At 36.0% G+C, this 14,417-nt stretch overlaps 1 protein-coding gene across 1 annotated transcript in view; it reads left to right on the forward strand.

Annotated features, from left to right (window-relative positions):
• Nucleotides 1-13,020: 13,020 nt before the first annotated feature.
• The window catches only part of LOC118242987, a 34,694-nt gene continuing 33,297 nt past the window's right edge, over nucleotides 13,021-14,417 (forward strand). The window contains exon 1 of the mRNA XM_035536491.1: nucleotides 13,021-13,071. Coding sequence (XP_035392384.1) covers nucleotides 13,032-13,071 — 40 coding nt within the window. The 5' untranslated portion in view covers nucleotides 13,021-13,031. The remainder of the gene's footprint in view (nucleotides 13,072-14,417) is intronic.

The raw sequence follows: 14,417 nt of genomic DNA on the forward strand, positions 1-14,417 counted from the left end.
AAGACCACTCATCATGTTCTCCATTACACTCCTCTGTGTGTGGCTTTCACTGGGTGAGTTTAGACTGAATCGTTTAAATTATATTAATTACGTCACTGTGCAAAAAGATTGATAAATCATTCTGTGTGGTAAAAGAGCAGAGTGTGTGTTAGCCTTTTTACTGCCATGGTGAAAAAACATGTTAACTTTATGTTCTCTTCTCTATGGCAGATCCAACAGAACCACTTTTCCCCAGTGAAGCTGTGTTTCAGGGTGATAATGTTACTCTGTCCTGCAGCTACAAAGAGCTCAGTGGTACTGTACAGAATCTCCACTGGTACTGACAATATCCACAATCCAGACCAGAATTCCTCCTTTACATCTTTCCAAGTGGAACTAAAAGTAAACCTCTCCCACCACGTCTATCTGCCAATGTTGATAAAAATCTGAAACAAGTGGATTTGCTGATCTCCTCTGCTGCAGTATCAGACTCTGCACTGTACTACTGTGCCCTGGTGCCCACAGTGTGAAGAATCCCAGCTACACTGTACAAAAACCTCCTACTACACAGATAAGATTAAATAGGTATGGTATATATGATGTATATGATTTAAATATGTATCTGAAAAGTGATGACTGAAATATTTGATAGTCACTATAGTGTGTCATATTGTGATATATTCTAATAAAACACATCAATGTCTTTTAGAGAAACATGAATACAAAAGCAGTACAAATGATAAAAATGGGATTTTTGTGTAGACAGCAGTCAACCAGAAGAGGGCAGACTTTACATAGAATAATTTTCTACCTTGTATCAATGTGGCTTGAAACTCTAGTGTCAACAAGATAGGACACTACCTTCATCAAAATCATTTTTACACTTAGCTCAAACCAAAGAAACAATTTCAGTATAAATACATAATTTTAACCCTTTATACAATATATATATATATATATCCAAATATATTTGTATGGTGTATAGTTAATTTAGAGTAGAGCAATTTCAGAATCATTAGTCTACCTGTTCCTTGTTGTTAAATAGTCCAAGAGTATCCACACATTAGACCCCCACAACCAAGGCTCATGGTCACCAGGATTCCCTCCATGATTAAACAAATAAAGCAAATACAATATACCCATGCTCAAAAAGCATGCATTTCTGCAGGAACATCCTCCAGAAAACCTGCAAAAAAATTGTTTTTTAAATTTAGTTTAAGCTCATAGAGTATCATACAACATCAACATTTAAAATAAATATTAACTAATACTTATATTAATATTAACAACCTCATATAAACCTGTCAGTAATGAGGCCTGTGATCCTTAAATCTTCCCCATGCAATTCCAGCACCACCAGAGAGACTTAAAGTCTACATAACAGAAATTTAAAACAGGAAGTGATACAAAATAAAATAAAACAATAATCACTTTGAAAGTGCACAGTGCACTGTATGAGTCTGTTTGACCAACTACAAAACAAAAATCCCAGATTACTTAGACCATGGCTCTCTGATTTGAGATTAGACCACAGGACACAAATAATTCACCAGTACCCTTTGGAGTCCTCAGGAAACAAAAATCTACTGCACAAAAAATCTAAACTTTGAATCTTACATAATCAGAAATGGAGGAAGCAATGTGAGCCATGTGGACGTTCTAGATAATTCGGCTTTTGTACTGGACTTCCTGCTCACTCACTGGTTACTAAAAGAAAAAAGGAGGAGCTGAAATATGATGTACAGAAAGAATGCCAGTGAGACTTTTAAGTTACTTCTAAGACAGATGGCAAAGTTCAACACAATGTTTCTTTATTTATTTATGCTCTTAACAGTACTCACAGGTAAGACTTTGTTCCATTTAACATATATTCTTTATTTGCATGTTTATATATTACATATGTTTACATGTTGTAAATATTTATGTATTGTTAAATATTATGTTACTACTCTCAGTATCAACCTGTTGGAGAATCATTAATTTGCAGCAGATAATTATATGTGACTAACTGAAGATCTTCTTCAGGTGACAGCACACAGGACAGCATCACCTCTTTATCTTCTGCAGTCAGTTTTAAAGCGCACCAAACAGTTACACTCTCCTGTAACTACAGCTCTGCTGGGGCAGCTACGTACAGTCTGCTGTGGTATCACCAATATCCCAATTTGCCGCCTCAGTTCCTTGTTTTAGTGGCGGAATATGAACAAAATCAAACAGCTGATTCTGATCCTCGTCTGTCTGCTCACCTTTATAAGAGTGTCAAGCGTGTGGATCTGCTGATCTCCTCTGCTGGAGTATCAGACTCTGCACTGTACTACTGTGCCCTGCAGCCCACAGTGACAGGAAAACATCTTTCACTGTACGAAAACCTGTGGAGATGTGAAAACTTTATTGTGGATGCCTGTGGAGATGTGAATAAATGTCTTGGTTTGCTTTAATGCAAGAAGAAAATTAAAGCCATTGAATAAAGAGAACTAAGGATTTTCTAAAAAAAAAAAAAAGTCATCTTAAATGTAAACATTAGACTTACAGATACCACAAATAATATATTCAGATTTTTTAAACTATTTAACTATTTTTAGTTAAGCTATTTAAATAATAAATGCATATATTCTAATAGCATGCACCAATATTTATTCACTGAGAATATGAGAATATTGTAAAATGTTAAATTGTAAGACACCTGTCATAAGGTGGCAGCAGTCTATAAGTTTCAGCATCTCTAATGTTGCCAAAAAGTGAAGTTTTAAATCAGTACTGTACCAGAATCAATCCACCATAAGCAGAATAGGAACAGGAGAACTGATTAATTCATTTATTGTTTATGTTAAAAACAATGAAAATCTATATGATGCTCACACTTCTCTTCACTGCACACATTTTGATAAAAAATAAAATGTAATGATTTTAGCTTTCTTTTCTGATGAAGAGCAACTAATGTATATTGTTATTTATATAATTTGTAACAAATGTTAATGAAGATTCTGTAGAACATAATGAAAAATAAATGAAGACTGTTGAAGAAAAGGTAGTCGTTCTAATTGGCTTTACGGTTTGGATGTAGAGCAATACTTTTGTACAAAATCAACAAGACAATAATGTCTTTCTGGTCACTAAAAAGATTCAGTGTAAGTAAAGGCCCCTGGATTTAGCAGAGAATGATTTGATGTCCATCTTGACTCAAACTCATTTCTTTTGAATATCCAGAAATTGTGTCTGACTCTGCAGTCTACTGCTGTACTGTGAAGTCCACTGTGACACCAGTCTGTGTAACGCAGGAGGGGTGGTGAGCGAAGGATGTTATGATGCATGGAATTAAAAAGGATGCCATAATGCGAACAGACAAACCGGATAGAAGACATGAATAATAATAACAGACAGACTAACCAGGGAGACAATACAGAATAGAACAGGCTAACAAAACAATAATAGGGTTAGACGAGACTAAGTTTGATGAATACTCATGGAAAACACAACGTAGACTAAAAACACGGAAAGTATTACAGACAGCAGAGGGAACAGCAGAGAACTAAACAAGGAAAGCAACATGGACAGCGAGGGAAACTAAACAGGGAGCGTGGGGAGAACGAGCATAGGAACTAGGGACGAGATCAAACGGGAATATACTAAATACATATGAGTGAGGACAAACGGGATCTAACCAGAGACAATGACGGACAAACAAGAGATGCAGAAACAAGGTTTAAATACAATTAGGGACAAACTACAAATAGGGACAAACTCGGAACAGCTGGAGAGAAAGGGGAGGAGACAGGGAACCATAGAGAGACGAAAACCCGGAGGTGACTCGGTTGCTAGGGAAACGGGGAAAGCTCAGGTCTGTGGGTCTGCACTAATGCTGTTGAGAACCATGAACCTCTGAACTTTTTAAACATGTGCTTCTATTGATATATGGAAGCTTTGAGATGTTAAAAAAATTCAATAGTTTTTTAATCTTTACTGTGTTAGAATGAAAGTTCAATAAGAACAGAGGAGAGATTAATTCATTTATTATTTATACATAAATAATTGCAAATGTATATCATGCTCACACTTCACTGCAAATATTCTTGAAGAAGAGCAACTACTTTTATATTGTTATTTATCTAATTTGTAACAGGTTTGAATTAAATTTCTGTAGAACATAAAGAAACATACGTGATGTCTGATGAAGAAAATGTACCCATTCAAACTACATTTATGCTTTAGATGTAGAGAAATAATTTTGAACAAAAACATGACAATGTCTTTCAGATCATGCTAAAAAGATTCAGTGTTGATAAAAGTCAAAAAGATATAACAGAGAAAGAGTTGATGCTCATGTTGACACCTTATCAAATTAATTTAATTCCTCATCAAGTCATTGAAGATCCAGAAACTCTGCAGTGTACTACTGTACTGTGAAGTGCACTGTGACACCAGGCTACATGAATGCTGTTCAGAAGGCTGAATCTCTGAATGTCTATATGTGTGACATATGTGTCTGATGATATATTTGAAAGCTCCAAAATGTTAAAGAAATTCAGTACTTTCTACAATTTTATAATGGTCTGTCCAAATTTGTTGAATTAGGAGAATGTGCTTGGTTAACACAAGAGGGCAGTAGTGAATTGAGAATTACAGGAGGGCAGCTGACTATTGGCTCAGAGGTCAGGCTCCTAATAAACAGTGCAAATCAAGACAATGTTTTCAGAGCAAAAGCACTGAGCTAATTTTCAAATTCTTAGCAATAGAATCCTGGACTAAAAGCAGTATACGTTAGTACAATCTTCTTTCTGGTAAGAGTTGAACACTGGAGTGAATGGTTAGAAAAGTGGACATATCACATTACTGTAGTCATCCTTTTGCTGCAGTTAACGCTTCTTATTTTTTCAGTCTGCAGGGGATGTGACTTTATTGAACAATCTGAGGAATTAATGACTGCCAGTGTAGGAAATGCAGCAGTTTTAAAGTGCAAGTACAACACTGAAGATCAGTCACCATGTCTCCTCTGGTACAAGCAACAGAGGAATGGCTTTCCAAAGTTTGTTCTAATGAACTTAACATTTGGACAAGGGCACACCAAACTTGAGATTAAAGCAAGATTTAGTGGAAATCTGGATTCCAAATCCAGTTCTGTTCCTTTGAGGATTCAGAAGCTGCATGTGATTGACTCTACTGTGTACTACTGTGCTCTGATGTCCACTTTGACAACAACACACTCACCCCTCATACAAAAACATCAAACAGGAATCACTGAGCCTAGCTGGGTTAGTCAGTGTATGAACCACAAATCTTTAAAACTTTCAGAGGAGAAAACATCCTTTACGTCAATGTCCATCTGAGTGTCATGATCAGTTCCTTCCATGTTCTGTGTTTTCCATGTCATGTGTTTCTGTTTTTTTACATAGTTTCATGGTTTTAATTAATGTTAGAATCTTTGAGGGTTGTTTCTTTGTGCTCCGTGTATTCATGTTTCTCTTAACCTTTGTGTTTCCTAGTCTTGAGTTTTCCCCTGTCTTAGTTCCTAGCCTGCTTTCCTAGTTAGCCTTTGTGTGTTTTTGTTTTGTAAGGTTTCCTTGTACTCTCCATGTCGGCTCTGTGACCCTGGACTCCCTTAATGACCCTGATTTTGGATTTGCCCCTATTAAATCTCGCTCCTCTCAGCACATGCATCCGCCTTCTTACCGCTCATCATTACACTGAGCAATACGACCTCACAATTCTTGAATAATATAAAAAAACAGTATACTGAAAAATAGTATACTGCGGTTCAGTTTACATTTACTGTGGCTGGTCTAAAATGAGAAAGTCGTGGTGTAACAGATGCACATCCTGTGTGGGTTTCCAGGGACATATTTCCTCATGTGAAGTGTTCACAACATACATCACTATTACACAGAGAATCCTCACAGAGCTGTGCTCCAAAACAGCTCAGCTATACAGCCTACTGCACATGTGGAGATAAATACTACTGACAGTCACTGTGGCATCAGGTCATTCATGGTTATCGCAAAACCAATATTCATGTCATTGAACATGCAGATGGTAATGTCTTTATTTACCTTTTAAATCTGTTTCAATAGTTTTTTCATACATTTTTCTTTCCACTCTTCCATAATACAGGTGTGTATGCAGATACGATTGGGCCGAGCAAGGAAGACACAAACATTGTAAAGTAAGAAACTAAAACTGTGACTTTCACATGTTCATATGAATCAACCAGCACTTACATTTCTCTGTACTGGTACAGACAGGACAGGACAGGTAACATAGCACCACAATATTTACTGCATCAAGGTGCAAAGTCCTACAAGGGTCAGAAGAGCACTCCTGCTGATGCAAAGTCTCTGAGAGGTTGTACAAAAACAATATTAGATAATTCCCTTTGTATTTATACATCAAACGACAGCTGGTTACAAACAATGAAACCCATTACAAGCATGTGGTAACACCTGCAAAAATTGAAAAAAAAATACTTAATTCTGGTGTTCTATGATAGACCAGGCTTTTGGTACAGCCATGTCAATTGTTATTTATTTATTATATTCAAACTGTTATCATGTATATTTTCTTATTTCATAATTCAGGGAGACTTTCATGAGAATGATAAAGTGACTTTGTGAATGAACAGTCTCCATTGATACTGTAAACCTCTCTGTGTTTCAGTCCTCCCTTCTCATTCTCTCTGATAGGCAGCTCTTTACCTCCTTCTGCCCATCCTGTTACATCAGTATATTTACTGTGATAATACCAAACACTATAATACTTCTGGGCAATGATAATAAAACCATAATCTAGCCTGTCGACTCTAGTGTTAGTTATGCCCTTTTTAAAGATCCCACTATTAAACATTACTATTAAGCATCATAACAGTTCTGTGATAATTTGCACTGAATATGTGACATGAGAAGTTTGTCTGCTTTTGGTTTTCTGCCAGTGAGGAGATTTGAATAGGTGGAGCTATATGTGCTAATGTGTAACTATGTGTCTATAACTGTTACGCTTCAGCAGGAACAGGCAAGAGGCAGAATGCAAATGCAGGAGGTGGTTTAATAAGTGAGGGTAACAAAATACGGAGGGTAAAATAAACCGAGGCAAGGGGGAAACACTGGGGCAAAAACAATACAAAAACAGAGCAAATGGAAAAGCAAGGGCGACGACAACAATGGTGAGCGTAATCAAGACACAACAGAACCTAACTTACCAAAATAACCAACAACCTAGGGAACAAAACACAGGGCTTAAATAACCAAAACAATCAGGCATTAAACAGATACAGGTGAACATGCGAACAGTGAAAACTAAAACAAGGAGTGGAATGTGGAACAGATGGGGGCAGAAAAAACGAAACCAAGGAACGGAACAGTGAAGTAAAGGAAAACAGACATGACAGGGAAACTGAAGAAACAGTGATGCCAGGAGGGTGGCCATTCGTGACAGTAACAGCCTGGCATTTACATGTAATGCTAGAAATCTGAATTCACAGTCCAAATAAACATGATACTCTTCTATTGTGTCTTCATTGCTCTCTCCAATTTGGGTAAGTAATGCACTTACACAGGACTTAAAGTGACAATTTTTTATTTTTTTGCTATTCATATTTTCGAGGGTTGAGCACTTTTATTATTGCATTTAATGATTTCAAAAGAGGTTATTACTTTTCAAGGAGATTATTAATTATTTTGCTTTTAGTCACAGGTCTGGAAACTATCAGACCAGACCAACCCACCATGTCTACAAATGAGAAACACAGCACCACACTGTCCTGCACATATGATGGATCACCTTTTAGTCTCCTCTGGTATCGACAAAAACCTGGATCAAGACCAGAGTTTCTACTGCGTATTAACGAAGATGACGGATATACTGTAAAAGCTGAACCACCTTACCCACATTTGTCTATCAAACTTCATAAAAGTAACAAAAAAGTGGATCTGCTGATCTCCTCTGCTTCAGTATCAGACTCTGCACTGTACTACTGTGCTTTATGGCCCACAGTGACAAGAAACCCAGCAATGCTTTACAAAAACTGCGTGGGGAGTTAAAAGGCTTGTGGTGATATTATCTGTATTCTTATCTGAGGCTTGAAAATAAAACACAGACATGCTGAATTTCTATTGTATACACTGACACATCTAGTGTGAAGGCTATGGGATGTCTCTATCCACATTAAATGCATTTACTCTATTCCATTTACATTTCGTTAAGTAACAACTTATTTTGTATGTGTGATGCTGGATGGGTGTGAGTTGCAAGTGTGGATATGGAGTTTCTTTTTGTCTCCATGATAACAAAACAGAAATGCACTGCGGCAAGCGTTCACAACAAAAAAGCAATATAACAGCTGTGAGAAAGAACTCTGAATGCTTTAGACATGGCAAAGCAGCAGACAGTCTAGTGGTGCAGCAGATGAGTAATGCGGAGAGAACCTGTGGGCTTTATGCAGGGAGAGGGAACAAAGAAGAAAAAGTTGAACATGATCAGTAATCAGCATATTGTGAATGGTACAAGTGCAGTGTGTGTGTGTGTGTGTGTGTGTGTGTGTGTGTGTGTGTGTGGCAGTCGGCATGTCCCTGGGCAGGGATGCCAGGTAGACCGTGAGAGTATGACATTATTAGATATTCAGCATTCACATTATGAGGAAAATTAAAATATAACTGATAAAGCTCAAAATGATTCATGAATATATCTGGGTTTGTCAAGTAAAGTCAAGCCCAACTCAGTTAGTTGGTGCAATAAAGACTGTAATTAGGAAAACTGCTATTGTTGGTTGGTATCCATCTGCAGATGAGGTGTTGGAAAGTTTGAGTCACTGGCCAGGACACTATTCAAATTTTGATCATGAGGAAGTTTACTGTTATTAATCTAGCAATGCTAATAATTTATTGCAAGCTGTGGCTATCTAACAATTTCAAAGCACAAAATAGACTAATATTTTGCCATACTATGTAGCAGATTAGCTTGCTAGATAGCAGGCCTCAACACTAACTGAATAAGTCAGATGACACAGTAAGACACAGAATACACAGAAGACCACTCAAGTTACATGATTCCTTTGAAGATTTATAGGTGTCTCTCATGTCCTGCTAATGACCCTTCTGTGTGCAGTGCTGTGCATTGTGTATTTGTGTATTTGCATTGTGTATTTGTCATGTTATACTTTTTGTGAGGGAACAAAATTGGTCTCGACTACTATACATGTACTGCAGTGCGTTGATGCAGGTGCATAAAACGTGAAACCCAGGACCAGGACAAAGGAAAAAAATAACCACTCGACACTGAAACACACTACTCGAGTTCTGTTTTCTATAGTTTCCTGTCTCGTGACTTTGTTTTGATTTTTTTCCTTGTTTTCCTTTAGTTCTCTTCTCATTAGTTTCTCCTTTTTCTTATTTAGTTCTTGTTAGTCTGTGTATTTAATCGCCGTGTCTGCCTAAGTGTTTCTTCTGACATTGTTGTCGGATGTCTTACCTTGTTATTCTACTGAGCCTAGACTGTTTCCCCCTGCCTGATTATTGTTTTGTGTTTCTCTCCTTGCTCTGTTTCTTTGATCAGCCTGTTTTATTGTCTTCCTGTTAACTTTATGTTCTCTTCTCTATGGCAGGTGACACCTATGGCAAATCCAATAGAACCAATTTTCCCCAATGAAACTGTGTTTCAGAGTGATAATGTTACTCTATCCTGCAGCTACAAAGAGTTCAGTGGTACTGTAGAGAATCTCCACTGGTACCAACAATATCCACAATCCAGACCAGAATTCCTCCTTTACATCTTTCCAAGTGAAACTAAAAGTGAACCTCTCCCTCCACGTCTATCTGCCAATGTTGATAAAAATCTGAAACAAGTAGATTTGCTGATCTCCTCTGCTGCAGTATCAGACTCTGCACTGTACTACTGTGCCCTGGTGCCCAGAGTATGAGGAATCCTAGCTACACTGTACAAAAACCTCCTACTACACAGATAACATTAAATAGGTATAATATACATGATGTATATGGTTTAAATATGTATCTGAAAAGTGAAAACATGTCAATGTCTTTTAGAGAAACATGAATACAAAATTAATAAAAATGTTAAAAATAGGATTTTTGTGAAGTTTTATTTGTTTGATCATGATTGGACATACACATTTAACCCTCTATATGCTCATGGTCACCATGATTCTCTCCATGATTAGACAAATAAATCAAATACAATATACCATGCTCAAAAAGCATGCATTTCTGCAGAAACATCCTCCAGAAAATCTGCAAAAAGTTTATTTATTTATTTATTTATTTAAAGATCTTAGTGTATCATACAACATCAACATTTTAAATGTAAACCTGTCATTGATGAGGCCTGTGATCCGTATATCTGCTCCGTGCAACACTGGAGCCACCAGAGAGACTTAAAGGCTACATAACAGAAATTTATCACAGGTAGTGATACAAAATAAAATAAAACACACAATAATCACTTTGCTCTATGATTTGAGATTAAACCATTGAACACAGGAAACAAAGATTTCACCAGCACCCTTTGGAGTCCTCAGGAAACTAAATGATCAGAAATGGAGGAAACAATGTGAGCTATGTGGATGGTCTAGATAATCTGGGTTTTATACTCAGCTTCCTGTTCTCTCATTGGTTACTTAAAGGAAAAGGAGGAGGAGCTGAAGTATGATGTACAGAAAGAATGTCAATGTGAGACTTCTAAGTTACTTCTAAGACAGACGGCAAAGTATTACACAATGTTTCTCTGTTTATTTATGCTTTTAATAATACTCACAGGTAAGACTTCCTTCCATTTACAAAATATACCTTACTTACATGTTTATATATTACAAATGTTTACATGTAAATATGTATGTATTGTTAAATATTATGTTACTACCTTCAATATGAACCTGTTGGAGAAATCATAAATCTGCATTGGATCAGTTTGTGTGACTAACTGAAGATCATTTTCAGGTGACAGCACACAGGACAGCATCACCTCTTTATCTACTGCAGTCAGTTTTAAAGAGGACCAAACAGTTACACTCTCCTGTAACTACAGCTTCACTCAGTCTGCGAACAATCTGCTGTGGTATCGGCAATATTCCAATTCATGAGCCTCAGTTCCTTGTTTTAGTGACTGAATATGGACAAAATCAAACAGCTGATTCTGATCCTCGTCTGTCTGCTCACAGTTCATAAGAGTGTCAAGCAGTGTGGATCTGAAAATCTCCTCTGCTGCAGTATCAGACTCTGCACTGTACTACTGTGCCCTGCAGCCCACAGTGACAGGAAAACATTCATTCACTGTACAAAAACCTGTAGAAATAAACTTCATTGTGGATGTTTCTGGAGATGTGAATAGATAGATGTGTATGGCTTTACTTTAATGCAAGAAGAAATGTAAAGCCATTCAATGAAGATAACTAAAATTTTTCTAAACCCCCCCCCCCCAAAAAAAAAACCAAAAACAAAACTTGTTTGTCAAATCTCAATGTAGACATAATACATAATAGGACTAAAAATGTCAAATTTACAGATACCACAAATAATGTATTCAGATATTTTAATTATTAAAATATATATATATATATATATATATATATATATATATATATATATATATATATATATATATATATATATTCCATGAGTATGCATCTATTTGTTTTTATTCCCTGAGAATTTGAAATTCTTAGAAATTGTATGTAAGCCACTTGCCATAAGGTGGCAGCACTCTGTAGGTATCTGCATATCTTATAGTGCCAAAAAATGAAGTTTTAAATCAGGACTGTATCAGAAGAGAATGGTGGTGAGATTAATTAATTTATTGTTTTTTCTAAAACAATGAAAATGTATATGATGCTCACACTTCACTACAAACATTTTGGTAATAATGCAATGCCATTAGTTTTATTTTCTGAAGAAGAGCAACTAATATATATTGTTATTTAATTTGTAACAAGCGTGAATGAAGATTCTGTATACACACACAGACACACACACACACACACACACACACACACACACACACACACACACACACACACACACACACGTTACTAGCCATTTATTTAAAACGTTGATAGTTAATTAATCAAATACTTCTATCTAAGTACTTGTGGATGAATGGGCATACATTTCATGGACACATACCTAAATCTTGTAGAAAGCCTTCCCAGAAGAGTGGATACTATTACAGTTGCGAAGCAGTGACCAACTCTATATTAATAGCTATAGATTTAAGATGGGATGTCATAAAAGTAGCTGTTGCTGTAATCTGTATTTGTCCCAGATCTTTTATCCATATAGTCTATATAAATGCACACACAGGAAGGTAGTGACAGGGACAACCACACATAGAAGGTAAATGTGCAAATATGAGGCACAAAAGCCAATAAGGCGCTCTTTGAGGCTTTCTTTGAGAGCCTCACAAAAACACAAAACAGGAGTCTTTATTCATCATGGATAGAGCACTGCTCATCATCACCTTATCAGGTATGTGATGATTAAAGAAGGAACACATAATAATACAATCCATTCAAGGAAAATTGTTCGAAGAACTCTAAGATATAATCTTTTAAATTACATTTAAAGGTATATTTTGTGAAGACCACATTTTTTTATGATATCATTCTTACAGGGAGACTTTTTTGAGAAAGATAAATTGATTACAGCAGCTTTTTTCCTTAATTAAAACTATACTCTGTGAACAGTCTACAGTGATATTGTTAATATTGCTGTTCCATATTCTCTATGAAGTTTCATATGCTATAAGAATGTATATCTGGAGGCTTCTGAAAAAAAGCTTGAATTTAAGTGCAAATTATTATCAGAGGTGCTTTACAGAGGTACATTGATTTGTTTTAGTGTATTATTAGCTTTTGTCATTCTAAATTTAATAATGATGATATCATACTTTTGAGTTAGGATGTGGGTTACCTGCTATTCCTAACTGGGAACAAATGGATCTTGGGAGAAACATATTGTGATTATCAGTGTGAGGTGGTGTAAGGGTGGAGCTCTCTACCTCACTACAAAACTACATGAATCCCATTCAGCTTTGGCTTTCACTCACTCATCTCCATCATCATGCTGCTCTTTGCAATTTCTCTCCTACTGACACTTTTTTGTGAGTTTACCCATCATTTGACTTACATTTATGTGTATTTATTATGTGCATATACACATTTGTATCTTTCTTTTAACACAATACATGTACAGAAATCAAGAAATAATTCAATATAAATTTCAATTAATTTGTGTGAAATTTAAATGAATTCTGATTTGTGTGACACTTTTGCTGAATGTTGACTTAAAAGAGTTCAAAATATTTTTTCTCTTTCTCTTTTTATTTTACCCAGGGGAGATCTCAACACAGAAAATCGATCCACTAGAAACAGTAAAACGTGTCTCAGAGGGTGATCCTGTTACTCTCTCCTGCAAGTACAGAGTCAGTAATACTAATTATGCTCTTCAGTGGTATGTCCAATATTCCAGATCTAGACCAGAGTTTATAGATTACATCTTCCTAAGTCAAATTGACAGAGACTCTGTTCTTCCTGGTATGTCTGTAAACCTTGATAAAAACCAAAGCCGTGTGGATCTGCTGATCTCCTTTGCTACAATATCAAACTCCGCAATGTACTACTGTGCCCTGGCGCCCACAGTAACAGGAAACCCAGCAATGCTGTACAAAAAACCTCCCACCATGAAGGTATGATTATATGTTCATAAATTAAAGCTCTGTAGTTGTTGAGTCATCATATAGTTGCTTAGAGAATTTCAAAGAGATGTCATAAATAACACAAAATCTAAATCATAAATCTAAAGCTTTGGTATTTGTTAGATCATTTTTCCTTACACTATTGCTGATTTCCTTGCAGATGTGATTTTATTGTAGTCACTCCATAACTATTGTGCTACTCTTTTCCCTGATTTTATTTACCTTTCTGTTCAGGAGAAAATATGTCTGCATGACATCATGTTCAGATATGTAGGTCTTACATTAATATAATCATGAAAATTATTGGCAGATCTAATAAATATTTTTGATAAAATATTTTAAAATAGGTGTCTGGGAAGCTTTGTAATTTAACCTATAATGCTTTTGTTTACCTCTATCACAATTGCAATATACACCAAGAGCAAAAGACTTTACTCTGAGTCACAGAAGAAAGACACACACCATAAACATTTATAGCACATAAAAGCAAATCTAGTGTGTGCACTTAGTAGACTCCATGTGCATGCTGATAAAGTAAGAAGGTAAATGGTTTTGTTGTTAAACATAATAATCTGATAATATCCTAAATGAGTCTCGTATAAGCCGAGAAGTAACAAGCCATTTAAAGAACAAATCACATAGACTCTGATGAGTTTCACCTCCCTCAGGAAATGACATCATTCGATAACTGTTATGTTTTCTGAAATATCTTTTATTGAATAAAAACTCATGAAAGATGCTTAGCAACATGT

This window comes from Electrophorus electricus, chromosome 18, assembly GCF_013358815.1.
Source record: "Electrophorus electricus isolate fEleEle1 chromosome 18, fEleEle1.pri, whole genome shotgun sequence".
Lineage (NCBI taxonomy): Eukaryota > Metazoa > Chordata > Actinopteri > Gymnotiformes > Gymnotidae > Electrophorus > Electrophorus electricus.